Below are 23312 nucleotides of genomic sequence, written 5' to 3'. Positions count from 1 at the left end.
CAAATAAATAAAATCTCAAAAGAGAGAAAGACGTGAGGGAGATCACTCTTTCTCTCTGCCCTTTGAGGACACAGCATGAAAGTGGCCATCAGCAAGCTAGGATGAGCTCTCAATTCCAACCAGATTGACTGGCACCTTGATCTTGGACTTCTCAATCTTCACAGATCTCAAAGTCTATTTTTTAAGCCACTTAGTCTGTGTTATTTTTTTATGGCATACTGAGCGAACTTAAACAGAAATTGGTACCAAGAAGTGGGATTTTGCTATAACCAAAACCTTAAAATGTGGCAGTGGTTTTGGAACTGGGTAATGAGTAAAGCCAAGAAGAATTTTGAGTTACAGTGAGGGAACTTCTAAAGGTGATTTTGGTGAGTGATTAGACAAGAAATAGTAATCCTTTGATATATTGTCACAATTAATTTCACCGTTTCTTTTAATTTTTTAAAAATTTTTATTATGTTAGTCACCATACAGTAAATCATTACTTTTGATGTAGTGTTCCATGATTCATTTTTTGTGTATAACACCCAGTGCTCCATGCACTCTGTGTCCTCCTCAATACCCATCACCATGTTCACCTGTCCTCCTACCCACCTCCCCTCCAAAGCCCTCAGTTTGTATCCCGGAGTCCATAGTCTTTCATGGTTCTTCTCCCGCTCTGATCTCCCCCACTTCATTTTTCCCTTCCCTTTCCTAATGTCCTCCATGCTATTCTTTATGTTCTGCAAATGAGTGAAACCATATGATCATTGTCTTTCTCTGTTTGACTTATTTCACTTAGGATAATCCAGTTTCATCCATGTTGATGTAAAAGTTGGGTGTTCATCCTTTCTGATGGCTGAGTAATATTCCATTATATGTGTGGACCACATCTTCTTTATCCGTTTGTCTGTTGAAGGGCATCTTGGCTCCTTCCACAGTTTGGCTGTTGTGGACATTGCTGCTATGAACATTGGGGTGCATATGGCCCTTCATTTCACTACATCTGTATCGTTAGGGTAAATACCCAGTAGTGCAATTGCTAGGTCATAGGGTAGCTCTAATTTTAACCTTTTGTGGAACCTCCACACTGTTTTCCAATGTAGCTGGATGCACACACCCACACACACTTGTGTGTACATATGCACATCCCATCCTTTCTGAAAGAATTAATTTGTGTTCCTTACTGTCAGGCTTGGGCTAAAACAGGTGGTGTCTGGTGAGCTTTAGTTCCTTTCTGTGTCCATGTGAGACTTTCTACACATTCTTCAGGAATTTTCAGCTCAAGAAGAGTTCCATTCCTATATCTGTTGTATTCCAAATGTGTCTGAAATTATTCAAATATTACTTTGTATTTTTAGTCTGGTTTTTACTTGTTTCAGTTTTTAAATTGATTATAAGTACATGAGAGCAAGGATAGATTTGAAAATTTCCTTGTATTAGCTATAGCAGCTTGGGGAGCATGTGAGGGTAGTAGGCATTCAATATACTCTTATATATTAGCTAGTTCTCATTAAAGTTGTGACTGCCTAAACCAAAACTGCCTAAGACTGATTGTCATGGTGCCATGAAATTCCAAAGTACTACCTAAATTTCTGTTGAATCTTACCAATCTTAATGCTATTGAATTCTTCCTTGAGGAAGTTCATTTAAAGTTCATGGTTGTGGTTGGAAGATACACTGGAGTCTGGAGTACACTTTCATTGTCATGATTTTAACTTCAGCTTTGTCATACATGTGCATAGCTGGGAAGATGTGTCTTTTTATGCTGTCTTTTCTATTTTTGAAAGAAATTAAAATAAGCATTTCCAAGCTTCCTGAAAGAATTAAGTCACCTCTTTTCACCTTCCCTTCCATTTATTCCTATTTTTGTTTTTTTTGACTTACGTTTTTAGAGCAGTTTTATGTTTACAGTAATTGAGAGGAAGGCCTAGGGACTTGCCGTATACCTCTTGCCCTGTCGCATCTATAGCCTCCCCCATTATCAACATCTCTTACCAGAATTGCACATTTGTTAAAATTTATGAACCTGCATTGGCGTGTCATAGTCATCCAAAGTCCATAGTGTATGTTAAATCTTGGTATGTTAAATCTTTGGTTTTGTCCATTCTGTGGGCTTGAACAAATGCATAATGACATATATTCATCATTATATCATACAGAGTATTTTCACTATCCAAGAATACTCTGCCTCTTCATCTTTGCCTCATAACTGCTGGCAATCACTGATCTGTTTGTTGTCTCCATGGGTTTTTTTTTTTAAATGTAATATAGTTGGAATCATACAGTATGTAACCTTTTTCATTTGGCTTCTTTCACTTAGTCATATGCATTTAAGGTTCTTCTATGTCTTTTCATGTATTAATAGCTCACTTCTCTACAGTGCTGAATACTGTTCAGTTGTGTGAATGTACCACAGTTTACTCATTCATTTACTGAAAAACAACTTGGTTGCTTCCACGTTTTGGCAGTTATGAGTAATTGATCTAAACAACTGTGTGCAGGTGTTTGTGTGGATATAAGTTTTCAACTCCTTTGGGTAAATACCAAGGAGAACGATTGCTGGATTATATTGTAAGAGTATATTTAGTTTAGTAAGAAACTGCCAACTGTCTTCCAAAGTGGCTGGACCATTTTGCATCATTTATTCTTCATAGCACACTATTTGTAAGGTCTCATAGTTTTCTTATAGCTGTGCAATCTTTTTTTTTTCTCAAATCCCAAACCCTTTTCTTTCTCCTCTCACCTGAATACAGCTTAAATGTTGATGGTATTCCCACGGTTCTAGCCTGGACCTTCTCTTCTCACTTCTACAGAATTTAGAAGAATGGTCTTTTCAAACTCACATACTTTAATGCACAGTTTCTGTCTTGATGATTCCTGAATTTATATCTCTATCCCAAATCACTTTATTAAAACTCCAGACCTTTAAAGCCGCTACCTATTGGCCACTTTTACCTCAGCTATTCTATAGGCATCAGAACATTAACATATGAAAACCAAATGTATATCAGCAACTATCGCTCTAACTGATTATTTTCTGAATTCCCTTTCTAGGTGAGCACACTTTTCTGGTTACCCAAACAGAGGCTTAGGGTCTTCTTTGAATCTGTCTTCACTCTGCTTTCTCATGTGTGAGAATCTTCAAGTGTGGTTACATCTCTTCCCTTATTTTCTTTCAAGTGTACCTCTCCTATTCTTACTCCCACTCACATCCTCTTTGTGTTCTGCTTTGATTATGAAGAACTTCTAGCCAGCTGCTTTCCTACTAGTAGTCTTTGGTACCTTCTCTCTCCCATATTAGAGTCTGCTGTTCAGAATGTTCAGAATTTTGCTGTTCAGAATTTTGGATGATCATTCTCTATTAACATCTGATTTTATTAGCCCTTGTGGAAATTGCCAGTGATTCCCCCACTGCCTCTGAATAAAGCCAAATGCCCTGCTATTGTTTTCAGGGTCCTCATACAACCTTTCTTGGCTGCTGCTTGTAGATTTTCCTGCATGTGCTCTGTTCTCTCTGGCCTCATATTCGTGTTCTTCCTGTTCCTTTTCCCTGGGATGTACTTGCTCTTCTTTCTAATTAACTTACACTTAGCATTCAGCTTTAGGTGGCAGTTCTTCCCTTCTTCCAGTGCCCGACCCGGATTTCTTTGTTCTTCTTACATGTTCCCGGTAGAGCCTAAGCAATACTTCAGTTACAATCCTTCTACCACATTGTTTTATAACTATAGTAATCTGCCTTATCTGTGGTTTCACTTTCTATGGTTTGTTACCTGGGATCAACCACAGTCTGGCAGCTAATGATCCTCCTTCTGACTTATCATCAGTAGGTCGTTAGTAGCCTAACACTATGACTCGTGCCTGTATCATTTACCTCACTTCACCTCATCAAGTAGGCATTTTATCATCCCAAGAAGGGTACTTCTTCTTGTGATGTACTTGCAGTACAGTACTGTAAGTGTTTGAGAGAAAGAAGAAGGGTACTTCTTTTTGTGATATACTTATAGTACAGTACTATAAGACTTTGAGAGAAAGACCACATTCACATAAATTTTATTATAATTCTATATTATTACTAGTTATTTTTAATCTTTTATTGTGCCTAATTTATACGTTAAGTTTTATTTCTGGTATGTATGTATATGAAAAAACGTAGTCTGTATAGGATGTAGTACTATGTAGTTTCAGGCATTTACTGAGGGTCTTGGAATGTATCCCCTCAAGAGAAGGGGGAACTAATGCATTTCGTTCTGACCTCTCCATCCCTATGAAGTCCTGTGTTCTCTTCACTTCTGGATGTGAGTTTCCAGCACAGGCCAAATGTGGTTGACTATTTGCTGACATTTTTCCAGGATAACGGTTCATACTTAGGGGTGATTTTGTCTTCCAGGGGACATTAGCAATGTCTCAAGCCATTTTTGATAGTTATGATTGGTGAGACCGTGCTGTTATCATCTAGTTGGTAGGAGCTAGGTATGCTCCTAAACAACCCTACAGTGTACATGACACTTCCTACCACATTATCCAGCCCAAATGGCAGTTGTACTGAGGTTAAGAAGCCCTGCTCTGGAATGAAGTGTAAAACTTTAAGATACTAAAAGAAAAGACTTTTTGTAACAAAAAGATGAGTTGAGTTTGGAGTTCTCAAGTAATGTATACAGATTTTTAGTTTCAAGCAAGTTAATTTTTAGTCTAAATTGCTTTGTGGTTTTTTTTTTGTTTGTTTGTTTTTGTGGCCTGTTGTTAATATTTATTCAGAATTTGTGCTGTGGGGAAAACATGTGAGTCTAGTGCTTATTAGTGGGTTATCAGCTACCTGCAGTAATTTAAGCATGCAAATGAGATTGTGAAAAGTATAATGGAACTAAGCTATTTGCTTGAGAACTTTTTTCATTTATGTTTTCTTATTTCAAATGTGCCTAGTAACAGGTGACTACCCAGGCAGTTTTTGGAGGTAAGGAATGAGGGATGTCCTTTTTTAAGCTCTTAAAAAAGGCTTAACTATAAAATCCTCAGAAAAGGCCAAATATAGTAAACTTCTTGTTTTATATTTAGATTAGCAAATGATGAAAACTCTAGTGCTACCCTGCACACTCACACACCAGTTCACACCCACCAACAATAACCCTCATACACTTATATCCTCTTCATTCTCTTTAACCAAGTGTCTGCTACAGTGTCAGGGACACAGTCCATGTTGACCCATCAAAATAGAGAGGGCTGCTCATGGGAGACCCCATGCCTACTCAACAAAGATCCGTTTCAACTAAGTGTACTGTTTTCATTTAATAATCTATTATTAAATTATTAATAAATAATAAATAATTTAGTAATTAAATTACTACATTTATTAATAAATCAGTAAATTTATTAAGAAATTTATTATTAAATTATTTATTTCATTTAATAAATTCATTATTTTATAAAGGTATTAAATGAGGAGAGCTTACTAATATACTAGAAATTTTTAGAATGTTGAAGGATAAATTGTTGGTGATACTAGAACAAAATGGAACTGATCTGCAAAATGAAGTAATGGGAAAATAAAATACCTACGATGCTTAAGTATTTTAGCGTGTGCCTTAAGTAGAGAAAGGAGACATCAACAGAAGAAGTTTTGATTCATCTGTCTAGGATTCCTTATGTGATATTATGTCCAATTTTATAATCCATTTTTCAAAAAAAATTTTTTGAATTAGAAATTAAGTAGAAGAAAGTAAGAAACATTTTAGGAAATGGTAGGAAAAAGAGGCCGTGACTCCTATTCTTTTTTTTTTTTTAAGATTTTATTTATTTATTTGACAGACAGAGATCACAAGTAGACAGAGAGGCAGGTGGGGGGGGGGGAGCAGGCCCCCTGCTGAGCAGAGAGCCCCGATGCGGGGCTTGATCCCAGGACCCTGGGATCATGATCTGAGCCGAAGGCAGAGGCTTTAAACCACTGAGCCACCCAGCCACCCCAAGTGACTCATATTCTTAAATAGGACCTATTGTTAGTAATTTCAGAATAACAGTTTAACCTATAAGTAACTATTTACAAAGTTATTTCAGTCAATATAACCAGAAGATAATGGAATAAAAGGACATGTAAATATGGACTTGAATAAAGAGTTCTCCTGATTTAATTGCATTTCTTTTAATATTTTTCAGAGTTCTACAGAAATTTTGGAATATTCATCAGATAGTGAAAAGGAGGATGACTCCATTGATTCAGAATCTTCTCTCAAATACCACATGGATTTTGAATCTGTTGATAGACAGATACTGGAAAGACCTGTAAAGCAGAAGGTGAAATCTGCAGAAACCACTTTGTACACACCCCAGAAACAGATGTTTCCGAGGACTCCAGAAACATCAGCAAACAAGAAGAAGCTTTTGAGGTTAAATTACACCTTTTTTTTTTTTTTGAATACTGTTTTTTTAAAAATTGATATCTTTCTTTTAAATCCATAACCTAAAATGTTAATTTAAAAATACTTAAACTTGTTTACTTGGGGAAGAAAATTGACAGAATAGAATTGGAACTTCAATAAGCAATTACAGAATTTCTCATTTCTGGACATGATTTTAGGGAACTGTTTATACAAGTCATGCATTCACTGTTTCAGTCATAACAGCTGACATGACTATTTCCTTAATGGGATTGGTTATTTGGGTTTATCAGATTTTATTGAGCATCAGTATTCCAGATACTTAGACAATTAAGACAAGTATTAAGATGATTCCTGTTTTTGAATAAGTTATATTATAAAGAGAGAAATAGAAATAAATAAATTCAATTATTTTTACAAATATGATTACAGAGATTGTCCAAGGGAACACTTGCAAATGCAAAGATGGATGAGAGAGCAAAGACACAGCAAAGATAGCAAAGATAGGAAACTGGCTTTATGTATATGAATAACCACAAGGGCCAGGCTATGGTGGGGGGGGTCACACAGAACATGTGAAGGGGATAGGAGTATGCCTTCTAAGAGCAGTGTCCCAATTCTGTGTAATATATGGTTAATTTGTGTTTTAAATTAGAGCAAAACAATGAAAAGAAAATTTCAATGAAAGTGAGAACTTGTGGGAACCAGTGCCACAAAAGGAAACTTAGTGGAGAGTTTGAAGGAAAAAGGAGTTTCAGTAGAAAGAGTAAATGTGGCAATAAAAAACACAGGTTTGGATCTGTTTAGGAAATGTTTATGTCAAGAGTGGGCAGGTACAGTGCATACTAAAAACTCAATGGCAATGTTAGTGAGCTAGCAGGGGCAGAAGCCAAGAGACCCATGGTTCAAGGAGTATCCAAGACAAAGAGTGGAGACAGTGCTGAGGTTCTTCTGCTAGGACTGAGATGTTAGGCGAGAAGTCAGATGTAGAGATTAGCTGCTAGTGGCTTGAAAGGGATCTTGGGTCCAAAAGAGTCATCAGAGGCAAGATGAGTCCTATTTAGAAAATAACAAGGAAAACCCAGTGTAGACAGAGTGGTTAGGGATAATTGCTCTGTCAGTGTCCAGGGAAGGAAGTGGGGTGGTGGATCAGGAAAGAAGAGGCCTGTCTTAAGTGTGGGAGTGGAGGGACAAGCATTAGGATGCCACAGAGTCTAGTGGACTGGATGTAGCTTGGTGGGTTACTTCATGTCTATTCCATATATATCTATATATATATATATAAAATAAAATAACTCAGAAGGCCTTATGCCCAAAGTAGAGAAATTTAAAGTGTCAAAAAAGGACAGTGGTGGTCTGTATTAGTCTCTGGAAAGAGCGGGAAAGGAAGACAGTTAAAGGGATTTGAATGCCCTTGCTGAAGTTGATGCCACGTAATCACAGAAAGCCATGTCCCGAACCCTAGTGATGGCCTACTATGTGCTGAGCACTGTTGCTTATCCTGGAGACATAGCAACTAAAGCATTGACTCTGTAGGGGAGTGTGTTTTGAGGACCCAAGAAGTAAAGTAGAAGTAATATCAAAAGAAGATAAACTTTATGGAAAGAAATCAGAAAAAGAGGAATCAAGACTGGCTAAGAGGTGTGGGGAAGGGGATTTCATGGAGCTGACAGTGCCTAAGGTGAGGCAAGAGGGTGGTGCAGGGGATCAGATGGTTTTGTTTTATCTGGTTTTTCTTTTTGTTTGTTTGTTTGTTTGGTTGGTTGGTTGGTTTGGTTCTTGGTGAGAAAATCATGAGGCCTTTTTTTTTTTTTTTTTTTTTTTTTTGAGGGAGGGAATTGTTAGCCTTTACCTTTATTGTAAACTGGGGTCTGAGTTTTTATTATTGATTTGCTTCTATACTTTCAAACAAACATTGGGTTTTTTCCCCCACTATCTTTACTATTTGGCATTGAATTCTTTTATATGTATACAGGTGTTTGGCAAGAAGCTTTCTATTTTGTGTGGTCAGTTCTGTCAGTTGGTCATATTTTGTCACCCACCCACCCCATTACTTTTTAAAAGTAGAAGGTGTGTCTGTGTTTTTAGTAGTAATAATGTCCTTTTACACTTACTGTGCTCTTTTTTCTTTTAGTCTTATGAAAATATAAATGATAGATAGCACTGTTTAAGCCTAATGACTTGACTTACATATATTGTGAAATGGTGACCACTGTAAGTTTAGTTAACATCATCAACTCCTATAGACACCAAAAAAAAAAAAAAAAAAAAGAAGGAAAGAAAAGAAAAAAAAATCTTTTTCCTTATGATAAGATCTTTTACTTTTAGGATCTACTCTCTCAGCAGCTTTCAAATATAATATACGGCAGAGTTAACCAAAGTCCTCATGTTGTACACTATATGTCCAGTACTTACTTATTTCATAACTGAAAGTTTGTACTCTTTGGCCACCTTCCTTTACTTCTGCCCCCCACCGCCCCTTGTAGTCACCATAAATCTGATCTTTTTTTCTATGAGTTTGTGGTGGGTTTTTTTGTTTTCGTTTTTGTTTTTGTTTTGTGTTGTTTTTAGATTCCACATGTAAGTGAGATCATACAGTATGTATGTATACTTATCTGTCTTACTTATTCCACTTAGCATAATGCCCTCAAGGTCCAGAATGTTTCCACAAAAGACAGGAGTTCCTTCTTTTTTGTGGCTGAATAATCCGGTCAGTGTGTGTGTGTGAGTGTACTGCATTTTCTATATCCATTCATCTATATTCTGGGAGTCAATGGATTGCCAGGTTGTTTCCATTTTTTAGCTATTGTAAATAATGCTGCAGTCAACATGCGGGTACAGATACCTCTTCAAAATAGTGATTCATTTCCTTCAGGTATATACCCAGCAGAAGAATTGCTGGATCATATAGTAGTTCCTTTTTAATTTTTTGAGGAACCACTATACTGTTTTCCGTAGAGGCTACACCAACTTAAATTTCTACAAACAGTGCCCAAGACTTTCTTTTTCAAATTAACAAGAATTTGTTATCTCTTGCCTTTTTGGAATAATCATTCCGACAAATGTGAGGTGATGTCTCATTGTGGTTTTGATATGCATATTCCTAATGATTAGTGATGTTAAATACCTTTTCTTGTACTTGTTGGTCATTTAAATATCTTCTTAAGAAAAATGTCTAGGGGCGCCTGTGTGGCTCAGTGGGTTGATCCTCTGCCTTTGGCTCAGGTCATGATCCCTGGGTCCTGGGATTGAGCCCCACATCAGGCTCTCTGCTCGGTGGGGAGCCTGCTTCCCCCTCTCTCTCTGCCTGCCTCTCTGCCTACTTGTGATCTCTCTCTCTCTCTCTGTGTGTCAAATACATAAATAAAATCTTTAAAAAAAAAAAAGAAAGAAAAATGTCTATTTAGGTTCTTTGCCCATTTTAAAATTGAGGGTTTTTTTTTGCTATTCTGTTGTATAAATTCTTTATGTATTTTGTATATTAACTCCTTATCAAGTATGTGATTTGGAAATATTTTCTCTTATTCTGTAGGCTGCCTTTTCATTTTGTTGATTATTTCTTTTGCCATGCAGAAGCTTTTTAGTTTGATTGTAGTCCCTCTTGTTCATTTTATTCCTGTGGTTTAAGTGTCATCCAAAAAATTATTGCCAAGACCCACATCAAGGAGTTTTTTCCCTATATTTTCTTCTAGTTTTGTGGTTTTATGGATTAAGTTTTTAATCTACTTTGAATTAATTTTTATGAGTCATATAAGAATAGGAGTCTAGTTTCATTTTTTTACGTGTAAATATCCAATTTTCCCAGCACCATTTATTGAAGAGACTCTCTTTTCTCTACTTGTATTCTTGGCAGCCTTAGCAAATTTTATTTGACTCTGTATGGGTATATTTTGGGCTTTGTATTCTGTTCCATTTGTCTATATGTCTGTTTTTATGCCAATACCGTACTGTTTTGATTGCTACAGCTTTATCATATAGCTTGAAATCAGTATGTGTGATATTTTCCACTTCGTTGTAGTTTCTCAGGATTGCTTTGTCTATTTGGGGTTTTTGTGGTTTCATATACATTTTAAGATTGCTTTTTCTGTTTCAGTGAAAATGCCATTGGACTCTTGATAGGGATTGCATTGAATCTATAGATGTTTTTGGGTAGTTGTGGATATTTTAACAAATTAATTCTTCTCATCCATGAACATTGGCTATCTTTCCATATATTTGTCTTGTCTGCAGTTTTTTCATCATGATTCTATATATAGAAAATCCTAAAGACTCCACTGAAAAACTGTTAGATCTAATCAATGAATTCATTAAAGTTGCGGAATGTGAAATGAACTTACAAAATTCAGTAGGAGATCTGTATGTACCCTAACAACAGATTAACAGAAAAATAAGTTAAATCTCATTTATAATAGCATCAAAAATAATAAAATAGGGATAAATTTAATCAAAGAGATGAAAGAGCTCTATACTGAAAATTATAAGACATTGATGAAAGAAATCATGAGGCTTTTGACCATGTTCATTTGTACCTTATATATCTAAATAAGATATGGGTCTGAACCTCAGTGACTGTGCTGGTGGTAGATGTAGGCTCCCATGTCCAGATGGTTTTAAAGCACCAGCAGGGTCAGTTTGCTGGAGATCAAATGCAGATTGAAAGGAATATCTGTCTGTGAGGCCTGAGCCTTAGGCGCTTTGCAGTGGTTGGATCCCAGAGAAAGAGGCTGCTATGAGGAAAATTAAATCTAAGAGAGTGCGGTGTCCTGGAAGTTAGGTGAAGATGTGCCTTTGAAAAGGAAAAAGGGCAACCAACTGTGATGGATGTTGCTGGGTTGCTCTGTGGAGGGCAAGGAATATATATAGGGCTTTCTTGGTGGTATGGTTGGGCTAAGCCAGACTATTGTGGGTTTAAGAGAGAGTGGAAAAAGGGAAGCTGAGGACAGCATGAATAGAAAATTCTTTCATGGAGTTTCGCTTTAAGAGGTGTGGAGAACTAGTTGTTAACTAGAAGGAATGTGGAGATTGAGGTGTGGTTTTTGTTTTGTTTTGTTTCGTTTTTGTATGGGTGGGTATTATAGCACATGTTGTATATTGATGTTTTCCCATCAATAGGGAAAAAAGTCCTCAGTAGGGGAGAGAAGATAACTATTGGTCTGATTTAGTGACAGGAGTGTGCAAATGGAGGGGTATGCAGGGTCAGGCGCATAGACACTCATCTGTGAACAGATGGGAGGACAGAGTCTCCTCAGGTGGAGGTTACAGATAGCTGTATATGGCAGTGAGATCTTTCTGATCACTTCATTTTGTCAGTGAAATGGAAAATATCTTCATTAGCTGAGAGTAATGTCAAGGTGATGGCATTGGAGGAATGAGGATAGAGAGTAGATGACATAGTCCTATAGTGGAGGAGTCAGTGGACAAGGGATATGCATTAGGATTGTCTGGCAAGATACAGTTCTATTGGGAGTTTGAGATCAACCTATCAATATGAATCGAATTGTGGGGCTGCAAATGTGGAACAGGCAGAGCTTGAGACTATCCAGTGAGTACAAAGAAAGTAGTCAATAAAAGTTCCATGTAGTGATTGTAATACAGAACCACGAAATCTAGGCCAGGTAAGGTCAGAAATAAGAATAGGCAAGGTGTGGAGTACAAAGAGATGGGAGGGGGTAGCACCAGCCTATTCTAGATTGGGAAGAGGTTGGTCAAACACATTTAAAGTGCTGATACGAGAGGTAATAAATTAGACAGGTAGGAATAATGGGTGTTCAGAATTGAATTAGTTGAAGAAAACAGTTTGTAACTTCAAGACTTAGAGAATGAGTGGGGCAGATGAATGGCTAAAGTGAGGTAGAAGAGGACTTCATGGATTGGGGAGGTTCTAAGGTATTAGAAGCCTGGTAGCCATTGAAATCACCAAGAATGGTAGCCTTAAGCCCAAGCCTACAAAGGATGTGTGGTACAGCCCTGAATGTGCCTGCCTCTGGGTAGGGATGGACTGTTTTCCCCCTCTTCTATGCTTCACAGCTGCAGTATAAGGGAACTGGAAGCCTTCATGGCTTTCTTTTCTTGGCCCTCTATGTCTTCTGGGTGGAAAGGAGAGAAGGGAGGGCAGCTGCAGTTTAAGGTCACTGCCAGGAAATCCTCAGGGGGAGGAGTAAGATGAAGGTAACATTCAAAGAAGTTGAAGACATAAAGTTTTTGTTGATGATCTTAGCAACTCCAGTAATATGCAAATGATTGTTTTCTTGTGGTTTCTAAATTATAACTAAATAAGGGATGTCTGTTTTATGATCATTCCTTTAAAGTTAATGTGTTTAAATATTAAAAATTAATTTGATGTGATTGTCTATCTCAGGCATTCAAACTAGAAGACTGTTGACAATAGGAACCAACTTTGCTAAACTGACTAGGGAAAAAAAAAAGATTCCCCATGATGGCAGTTTGCTGACCTCCTTCTGAAGGAGGGAAAAAGATAATGTATTTTGATTCATAGGCTTCTTTGTAATGAAAGCATTTAGAGCATCATGCATTAAGAGAGGAAAATCTCTTAGCTAGCTGTCTAATAATGATCAAGGAAAGTTTTGCATTAAATATTTGGTTTGTTGAAGTGAACTCTTGAGAAAATGCTGAGCATACTGATGTCCTGGTAATCTTCACAATAAAAAATCACCAACTTTTGTCACAGAAGGACAACAGAGTACCTGAGAAATAAACTGCTGCTAAGGAAAAACAAAGACAAAAAAAAAATGAGTCTAAGTAATAGATTTTCCTTAACTAGAATGAATAAACTAGTGATTAGAAGAATTTGTTGCTTTTGTTTGTTTGTTTTTAACCTGATAATGGCTCACTAGTAAGGATCAAGTTAAGTAGCTGTAGGCATTTCAAGGTTGGAAAACATTGTCCTTTTACCCTGGCATCGCCCCATATAGAAATATTACTCAATCTCTTTGGGCTTACTTTTTGTTGTTGTTTTTTAAATTTTTATCTTTTTGATTCATGGCTTCATTCTGTTTAAGTTATAACTAATAAAAGACAATGCAAAATTGGTCCTATATTTAAGTAGGTTTTTAATAGTAAAGCCATGTTTCTCCATTCTTATCATCAGGTTATTTTTCACAATGTCTATTATATCTAACAGAAAGCAAAACTTGAAAATATTTTACTATATTTATTTAAGTTGTTTTTTCTTTACTTATATAGGTTATGAAAAATATTTCAATGAGCTTTATTTCTGGAAATGTTGGAATATTTTTGAATCTTTATTCTTTTTCACTTAATATTGTTTTTGTAGAAATGCTTAGCCCTGTTGAATTGATGCCAAGAATCTTTACAGATAGGTTACCAATCAATATTTTTATATAAACAATAATTAGAATATCTTAACTTGCTTAGTGAATTTTTTTTCTTCATTGGTGTTTTGAATTTTATCTCTAAATAACTTTGCTCACTATATTGGAAAGAGTCAGTTTTAAGGCTCTGATCTAAAATGGCAATGTAAGAGCCTCTTGAACTCACTTTTCCCATGAAGACACCAAATCTGTACCTCCACTTGAAGCAGTTCCTCTTGAAAAAAATTCCAGAAATTGAGTGACTGCTATACATTGGATGAATTAGAAAGTACCCACATTGAAAAGGGTAGGGAAGGATAATATACACTCTATCCACAAATCCTACCCCTGGCATGGTGGCATACAATAGTTAGGGAACTCATAACTCCCTAGTTTTCTATGAGGAGCAGAGTTTGAACCCAACAACTAGCGTCCCAACTTTTAAGACTTTCACTGGAGAGATGAGCCCCCAAAACACCTAGCTCTGAAACAGGGCTTGTATCCACAAGACCCACAAGACTATAGCAAACAAAGAAATAGTTCTTAAACTGGCTTGGACTTGATGTGGTTTTCCTTCCAGAGCTCAACACAAAAAGAGTATTTAACACCCATCTTCCAGTCTTTTCCTGAAACCTGCTTATTTGTGTACCTTAAAAGCTGCTGCTAAGTGAGAATCAGGCTTCTAATTTATCACATACCTAGATTCTGACTGCCATCCTCCCCAGAGATCAGGGAGGTCATCAGATAACATCTCTGTGCACACTGTAGGTCTTCAATGTCTCCCAGAGGGTACATCTCTTGATCTCCTGGCTCTGATGGGTAGGGTGACTTGTGATTTATGGATCCCACAGATCTGTAGCAAACAAGGAAGCAGGTCTTAGCTGGCTATCTCCTGAGGACTCAGAGCAGAGGGAGCAGAGAAAAATGCCCAGCTCCCAGTCTTTTCCTGAAAGAAGTATGCTTGCATACTTTAAAAGCTGCTAAGGGTTCAGCTTTCTGTCAGCCTATATCTAGGTGCTGACTGAGATCCTGCCCTTTGGCACACCGACCGGTTATTGACACCCGTAACTACTGGGAGCTACTAAGAACAAAGAAGGCTGCTTTGACTTCTGCAAAGATTTGGGAGACAACTAAGAGCTCAGGGCAGGCTGAACAGTAAGGTTCATCTCCTACACAAGACCACTTTATAAAGACTGGAAGAGATGGCTGTTTTACTAATGCATAGAAACCAAAACAGAGAGTCAAGGATAATGAAGAAACAGGAATACGTTCCAAAAAAAAAAGAACAAGGAAAAGCTCAAGATGCAGACCTTAATAAATGGAGATAAGTCATTTGTTTGACAAAGTGTTCAAAATAAGAGTCATAAAGATGTTTACCATGGTCAGGAGAATAATGCATGAACAAAGTGAGAATTTTAGGAGAAAGAAAATAAAAGAATATACCAAACAAAAACCACAGACCTGAAAAGAATACAGTAACAACAGAAAAATTCAAAAAACTAGATTGGCTGGAAGTAAACTCAAAGAATAAGCAGTGGAATTCATCCAAACACAAGAACAAAGAAAAAATTGGAAAAAACTGGAGATACCGTAAGGGATTTAAAGGATGCCATCAAGTGGGTGAATTTTTGCATTATAGTTTTCCAGAAGAGAGACAGAAAGGAGTAGAAAGATTATTGAAGAAATAATGGCTGAAAACTTACCTAATCTGGGGAAAGAAATGGGCATCTAGATCCAAGAAGTCCACAGAGTTATAAATAAGATGAATTCAAGAGACCCACACCAAGAAACATGATGAAATCATGAAAAGTTAAAGAAGATAATTTTTTTAAAGATTTTATTTGTTTATTAGAGAGAGATAGAAAGTACAAGCAGGGGGAATGACAGGCAGAGGGAAAAGCAGGTTCCCTGCTGAGCAAGGTGCTCAATGTGGGGCTTGATTCCAGGAGCCTGGGATTATGACCTGAGCCAAAGGCAGACAGACGCTTAACCAACTGAGCCACCCAGGCATCCCAAGAAGAGAATTTTTAAAGCAGCAAGAAAAAATCATCTTGTTTTGTATACAATAACCTCCATGGATTTTCAGCAGTGGATTTTTAACAGAAACTTGGCAAGCAGGCAGGGAGTGGCATGATATATTTGGTGTGCTAAAAGAAAACAAAACCTGCCAACCAGAAATACACTACCCACCAAAGTTGTCCTTCTGAACTGAAAGAGAAATTGAGTTTTACACATCTGCAAAAGCTAAGGGAGTTCATCAACACTAGTTTAGCCTTGCAAGAAGTGTTAAAGAGACTTGTTCAAGCTAAAACAAAAGGACACTAATGATTAACTGGAAAACATGAAAGTATAATCTCATTGGTAAATGTAAATATATAGTTAATGTCAGAATATTTTAATGATGTGATGGTGTTGGGTAAATCACATACTGTGAAGATTAAAAGACAAAAGTATTCAAAAATCTATACAAAAATTTGTTAATGGCTAAACAAGATAAAAAGATACAACTTGTGACATCAAAAACATTGTGGCAGGAAGGGGGTGGGATTATGGACATTGGGGAGGGTATGTGCTTTGGTGAGTGCTGTGAAGTGTGTAAACCTGGTGATTCACAGACCTGTACCCCTGGGGATAAAAATATATGTTTATAAAAAATAAAAAATTAAAAAAAATACGAAGTTCCAAAAAAAAAAAGAATATTTGGAGAGTTAATGAATGAAAATATAAATGGAGATTTATTTTATCAATAAACAGAGTGTGTTCAAGGCTCAAGATTTTTATGTTATAGCAGTAATTCTAGACTGGAAAATCTAAAATAGGTGTTACTAAATGCTCATGTTAGTCATAAAAGCCTTGGTAAAGCTTAGCAAAGGATGTCTCACTTTAAGTTATGTGACTTCCTGTTGAACACTCCAAGATAAACCAGTTTGAAAAAGGACCTCTAAGTAAATGAATGGGTTGAACCTACGCAGGGTCATTATCCAAACACAGTTAAATGTGAGAGGAAATCTTCCAAAAGTGATGACTTGGGCTTCAAATGACTGGTCCTGATCTGTCACTAATGAAATATCTGGTTAGCTATCTGGCCTCCTGGTTTACAGCGAGCATGCCTCCCTACTCCAAGATATTCATTTCTCTGCTCTCTATACTATATTAAGTCTGGGAGGCTGGTGGTAGGGAGGTATTCTTCATTTCCTCCCTCTCCCCCAAAATGGCATGTTTTGTTTTTACTTTTCTGATTATAAAGGCAATGTATTATGAACAGCTAACATTGTTGAAGGTATATATAATGCAAAACACCATCAAGATACATATTTACATTTTGTATATGATATTTATAGTCACCCAAATGAGATCAGATAAGACACACTGTTTTTTCACTTGAATTTTGAACTTGATAAAGCATGGTCATGAACCCACACAGAGCTACTAAAGCAGCCTGAAGCCTGTGGGTACCACTGTACAATGTAACTCTCCCAAGTGCCCTAGCACTTTGCTGACAGACATGTCTCATGTCAAGTTTTTTTGCTACTATAAATACCATTTAATAAAATTCCCCAGGTGTACATATTTGTATAAATGCTGGATTGTATCTTAATGTGAAACACCTAGAAATAGAGTTGCCTTGTCAAAATGAGTGCATTTTACCCTAAAGATTTTTTTTAAATATCCTTTGGAAATGCTGGTCCCATCCTCAATGTCACCAATAAAGCATAAAATTGTGTTCACCACAAAAAAAAAAAAAAAAAAAAAAAAGTTCCCAATTAAGTTTTAGTAAAACAAATTGAAAAAAGGTTCATACACCATTATCAATTGGGATTGATTCCAAGGATGAAGGATGGTTCAACTTACACAAATTAATCAACGTGATATATAAACCACATTAAGAAAATGAAGTAGAAAAATCATGTATCTCAATAGATACATAAAATGCTTTTGATAAACATCAGCATCAGTTCATAAGAAAAATGACAGTTATTTGAGTATAGAGAGAAAGTACCTCAATATAAAAAGGCACATATAATAAGCCTATAATATAAAAAGGCACATATAATAAGCCTGGCATGATACTGCTAAGATAGGAACAAGACCGTGATGCCCTGTCTTGTCACTTTTATTCAACAGATTACTAAATAAGTCCTAGCCAAAGCAATTAGGCAAGAAAAAGAAATAAAAGGCATTTAAATTGCAGAGGAAAAAATAAAACTGTCTCTATTCACAGATTAAATGATATTATGTATAGAAAACCCTAAAGACTCCAGCAATAAACTATTAGAACTAGTAAGTGAATTCAGTGAAGTTGCAGGATACAAAATCAACATACAAAAATATACATTATCCAAAAGAGAAATTAAGAAAATAATCACATTTATAATTGCATCAAAATATTAAAATACTTAGGGAGAGGGGCACCTGCGTGGCCTAGTTGGTTAAGCATCTGATGTCAGCTCAGGTCATGGTCTCAAGGTCCTGGGATCCAGCCTCAAATCAGGCTTATCTCACAGCAGGGAGCTGGCTTCTCCTTTCCCTTCTCCTCCTGCCCCTCCCCATGCTCACGCACTCTCTCAAATAAACAAAATCTTAAAAAATATATACTTAGGAAGAAATTTCACCCAGGAGGTGAAAGTACTGTACACTGAAAAGTATAAGACATTGGTGAAAGAAATCAAGGAAGACAAAAATAAATGTGCTCCTAGATTGGAAGAATTAATGTTGTTAGTATGTTAATACTGCCCAAAGCAGTATTAACAGATTGACAGATTTGGTCAACCCCTATCAAAATTCCAATTTTATTTTTCACAGGAGTAGAACAATCTTAAAATTTGCATGGAGCCACAAAAGACTTTAAAGAGCCAAAACATTCGGGAGAAAGAACAAAGCTGGAGGCATCACACTTCCTGATTTCAAGCTATATTACAAAGCAGCAGCAATCAAAACAGTATGGTACTGGTATAATAACATACATAGATTTCAGTGGAAAATAATGGAGAGTCTGGAAATAAACCCATGCATATATGGTCAATTTCTTTGTGGCAAAGGAGCCAAGAATATACAATGGGGAAAGGACAGTCTTTTCAATAAATGGGTGTGGGGAGAATTGGACAACCACATGCAAAAGAATGAAACTAGTCTATGATCTTCTACAATACACAAAAATTATACTGAACTTTAGTGCTAAATATGCTAAAGATTTGAATTTAAGACCCAAAACCATTAAACTCTTAGATGAAGACATGGGGGGTATGTTCCATGACATAGATCTTGGCAATGAATTTTTGGATTTGATGCCAAAAGCAAAGGCAACCAAAGCAAAAATAAAGACGTGGGACTACGTCAGACTGAAAAGCTTGTGCACCAAAAAAGAAAACCACTAACACATGAAAAAGGCATTCTTCTGAAAAGTAGAAAATATTTGCAAGTTATATATCTATTAAAATATTGATATTCAAAATACATAATGAACGTCTACAACTCAGCAAAAAAAAAACAATCCAGTTAAAACTAGGCAGAGGAATTGAATAGATACTTATCCAAAGAAGATATACAAATGGCCAACAGGTACGTGAAAAAGGTGCTCTAAATCACTATCATCAGGGTAATGTAAGACAAAGCTCAATGAGTTATCAGTCATGCCTGTTAGAATGAATATAATCAAAAAGACAAGAGTTATGGGTGCCTGGGTGTCTCAGTTCGTTGAACATCTGACTCTCTGGTTTGGGCTCAGGTCATGATCCTCAGGGTCATAAGATCAAGCCCTGTCTTGGGCTTTGTGCCATGGGGAGTCTGCTTCTCTCCTCTGTCCCACCCACCACTCGTGTGCATGTATACACTCTCTCTAAAATAAATTAATAAATCCTTAGGGGAAAAAGATGTGGTAACAAGTGCTGGTGGGGATGTGAAGAAAAGTGAAACTATGTGCACTATTGGTAGGAATGTAAATTGGTACAGCCACTATGAAAAACAGTATGGAGGTTTCGTTAAAAAAAAAAAAAAAAGAACTATCTTATGATTCAGCCATTCACTGTTCAACAATAAATCCATAAGAAATGAAAACAGGATATCAAAGAAATATTTGTATTCCCATATTTATCATAGCATTATTCAAAATTAGTTAATATGTGGAAACAATCTAATTTCAGCCAGTGGATAAATGGATAGGAAGATGTGATGTACATACACACACACACACACACACACACACACATACACGTGCACACTCACAAATATTATATAGTCATGAGAAAGCTGGGAGTCCTGCCGATTGTGACAACATAGATGGACCTTCAGGGCGTTTCGCAAAATAAACTAGACAGAGAAGAGTAAGTACTGGTATCACTTAGAAGTGTATATATGGAGAATGTGGTAAAAGGGTACCAGGTATAAGATGAGTAAGTTGTGAGGATTTAAAGTAAAATATAGTAATAGCTACTACCTTTGAGCTTTGATAAACTATAATAGTTTGTAGATTGAAGAATAAAAAAACATCTGGCAAAATGTAAAAACAAAATAAAGTAAAACATAGTGACTAATGTTAACACTGTGTTGCACAATTAAAATATGCTAAGAGAGTAGAGTTTTAATGTTTTCATCATACGCAGAGAAGTTAAGTATGTGTGGTAATGAATTTGTTAATTAACTACATGGGAAGAATCCTTTTACAATGTATATAAAATCTCCACAATGTACACTTTAAGTATCTTAGTAAATCTGTTAATTATACTTCAGTGGAACTTTTAAAAAAAAGTTAATTTGCATGTATACAAACAGAACCTTCTTAAACTGCCTGCATGACTTTCCCCGCTCCTTCCCCCACTTAAATAATGTGGTACAGGGGGCACTGGGTGATTCGGTCAGTTAAGCTCTTGCCTTTGGCTCAGGTCATGATCCCAGTGTCCTGAGATGGAGCCCCAGGTCAGTGTCCCTGTTCAGTTTCGAGTCAGCTTCTCCTTCTCCCTGCTTGTGCTCTCTCTTCTCTCTCTCTCTCAAATTAATAAATAAAATTTAAAAAAAAATAATGTGGTATAGGTTTTTACTAGGATTATGATTGTTGAATAGAAGTCATGGTGTTTCCACTCTTAAGTTTTGTTGCGTCTGATGAGAATTTCTTTGGGGAGATTGGAACAGAAATAATCTGTGAAGTACCAGTAAAGCTCCTAATGACTAAAAGCAAGCTCAAAAACTGATTCTATCTTACGGCTCTAGACATTCCCACTTGCTGAGAACTGTTCTGCATTTATTTTTACTCTATCTTTTTACTTTTCATCTTATAATTCCTACTGTTTCCTTGTGAGATTGTACAATTTACTTGGGATGTGACCTTAACCATCTTCTGCTTTCAGATTGCATTTTATCTCTCTTTTTTTCTTCTTGACAGTCACAGGATTGAAAACCAACATTTGACAAGAAACTGTCTAGATCATTTTACAAAGAATACAGTGGTTTGCTTTTTTTCTTGTGTCTATTATGAGTGCCTTTTTAAGTAGTACTAAGAGGCAGTAGATACTTCATTGAGGCTAAGCTTATGAATTCTGGAGCCAGAAAGTCTGGGTGTGCATCCAGGTGTGCCATTTATCACATGTCTCACCTTGCATCGGTGTTTAATTTCTCAGTGTCTCAGTTTATCATGTGTAAAATGAGGGTGACAGTAGTACTTACTTTTATAGTGTTGTTTAGAGAATGAGTATAAATGAGTTACTTTCAGTAAACAGAATAATAGGAAGCAGAGCTATGCATATATTAAGTATATATATATACATATATATATATATAGCAGAGCTTCTTGGGAATTTTTGATTATGAGAATTTTAAACATATGTATATATACTTCTACACTACACATTCAGAAATAATATGCCATAGGAAAGTAGGAAGTACAGATAGACATATATATATGAAGCAGAGCTTCTTTGGAATTTTTGATTATGAGAATTTTAAATATATATATATACATATATATTTATACACTACACATTCAGAAATAATATGCCATAGGAAAACAAGTGTCTGTAGAAAAACAAAGTAGGTAGTATGATAATATGTATAATTTGCATAAAAATAAGATCTTTCTGTATTTTCATTGTTAGTGTATAAGAAAGCCACTGATTTCTGTACATTGACTTTGTATCCTGCCACGTTGCTGAGTTGTTGTATGAGTTCTAGTAGTTTGGGGGTGGAGTCTTTTGGGATTTCCATATAAAGAATCATGTCATCTGTGAAGAGAGAGAGTTTGACTTCTTCATTGCCAATTTGGATACCTTTTATTTCTCTTTGTTGTCTGGTTGCCGTTGCTAGGACTTCTAATACTATGTTGAACAAGAGTGGTGAGAATGGGCATCCTTGTCATGTTCCTGATCTCAATGGGAAGGCTGCAAGCTTTTTCCCATTGAGGATGATATTTGCTGTGGGTCTTTCATAGATAGATTTGATGAAGTTCAGGAATGTTCCCTCTATCCCTATACTTTGAAGCGTTTTAATCAGGAACGGATGCTGGATTTTGTCAAATGCTTTTTCTGCATCAATTGAGAGGACCATGTGGTTCTTCTCTCCTTTCTTATTAATTTGTTCTATCACATTGATTGATTTGCGAATGTTCAACCATCCTTGAATGAATCCCACCTGGTCATGGTGGATAATCTTTTTAATGTGCTGTTGGATCCTGTTTGCTAGGATCTTGTTGAGTATCTTAGCATCCATATTCATCAGTGATATTGGTCTGAAATTCTCCTTTTTGGTAGGGTCTTTGCCTGGTTTGGGGATCAGGGTAATGCTGGCTTCATAGAAAGAGTCTGGAAATTTTCCTTCTGCTTCAATTTTTTGAAACAGCTTCAGGAGAATAGGTATTATTTCTTCTTTGAAAGTTTGGTAGAATACCCCCAGGAATCCATCAGGTCCTGGGCTCTTGTTTTTTGGGAGGTTTTTGATCACTGCTTCAACCTCTTTGATATCAGCCACAGCAACTTCTTTCAAGATATGTCTCCAAAGGCAAAGGAAACAAAAGTGAAAATGAACTTTTGGGACTTCATCAAAATCAAAAGCTTCTGCACAGCAAAGGAAACAGTCAGCAAAACAAAGAGGCAACCCATGGAATGTGAAAAGATACTTGCAAATGACAGTACAGACAAAAGGTTGATATCCAAGATCTATAAAGAACTCCTCAAACTCAACACACACAAAACAGACAATCATATAAAAAAATGGGCAGAAGATATGAACAGACACTTCTCCAATGAAGACATACAAATGGCTATCAGAGGGCACCTGGGTGGCTCAGTTGGTTAAGCAACTGCCTTCGGCTCAGGTCATGATCCTGGAGTCCCAGGATCAAGTCCCACATCAGGCCCTCTGCTCTTCAGGGAGCCGGCTTCTCCCTCTGCCCCTTGCCCCTTTCATGCTCACACACTCTCTCCCTCTCTCTCAAATAAATAAAATCTTTAAGAAAAAAAAAACAAAACAAAAAACAAATGGCTATCAGATACATGAAGAAATGTTTATCATCATTAGCCATCAGGGAGATTCAAATTAAAACCACATTGAGATACCACTTTATACCACTTAGAATGGCCAAAATTAGCAAGATAGGAATCAACATGTGTTGGAGGGGATGTGGAGAAAGGGAAACCCTCTTACACCG

At 36.5% G+C, this 23312-nt stretch overlaps 1 protein-coding gene across 10 annotated transcripts in view; it reads left to right on the top strand.

The window, feature by feature from the left end:
- Window positions 1–23312, top strand: part of SPIDR (scaffold protein involved in DNA repair) — a 589061-nt gene that overhangs the window by 222024 nt on the left and 343725 nt on the right. For all 10 annotated transcript variants that reach the window (XM_082718857.1, XM_082718850.1, XM_082718858.1 and 7 more), the window contains one exon: window positions 6130–6359. In XM_082718857.1, coding sequence (XP_082574983.1) covers window positions 6130–6359 — 230 coding nt within the window. The remainder of the gene's footprint in view (window positions 1–6129; window positions 6360–23312) is intronic.

Source organism: Mustela nivalis (genome assembly GCF_964662115.1).
Source record: "Mustela nivalis genome assembly, chromosome: 2".
NCBI lineage: Eukaryota > Metazoa > Chordata > Mammalia > Carnivora > Mustelidae > Mustela > Mustela nivalis.
Note: the sequence above shows the minus strand (reverse complement) of the source record. Positions and strands in the feature narration are given on the sequence as shown.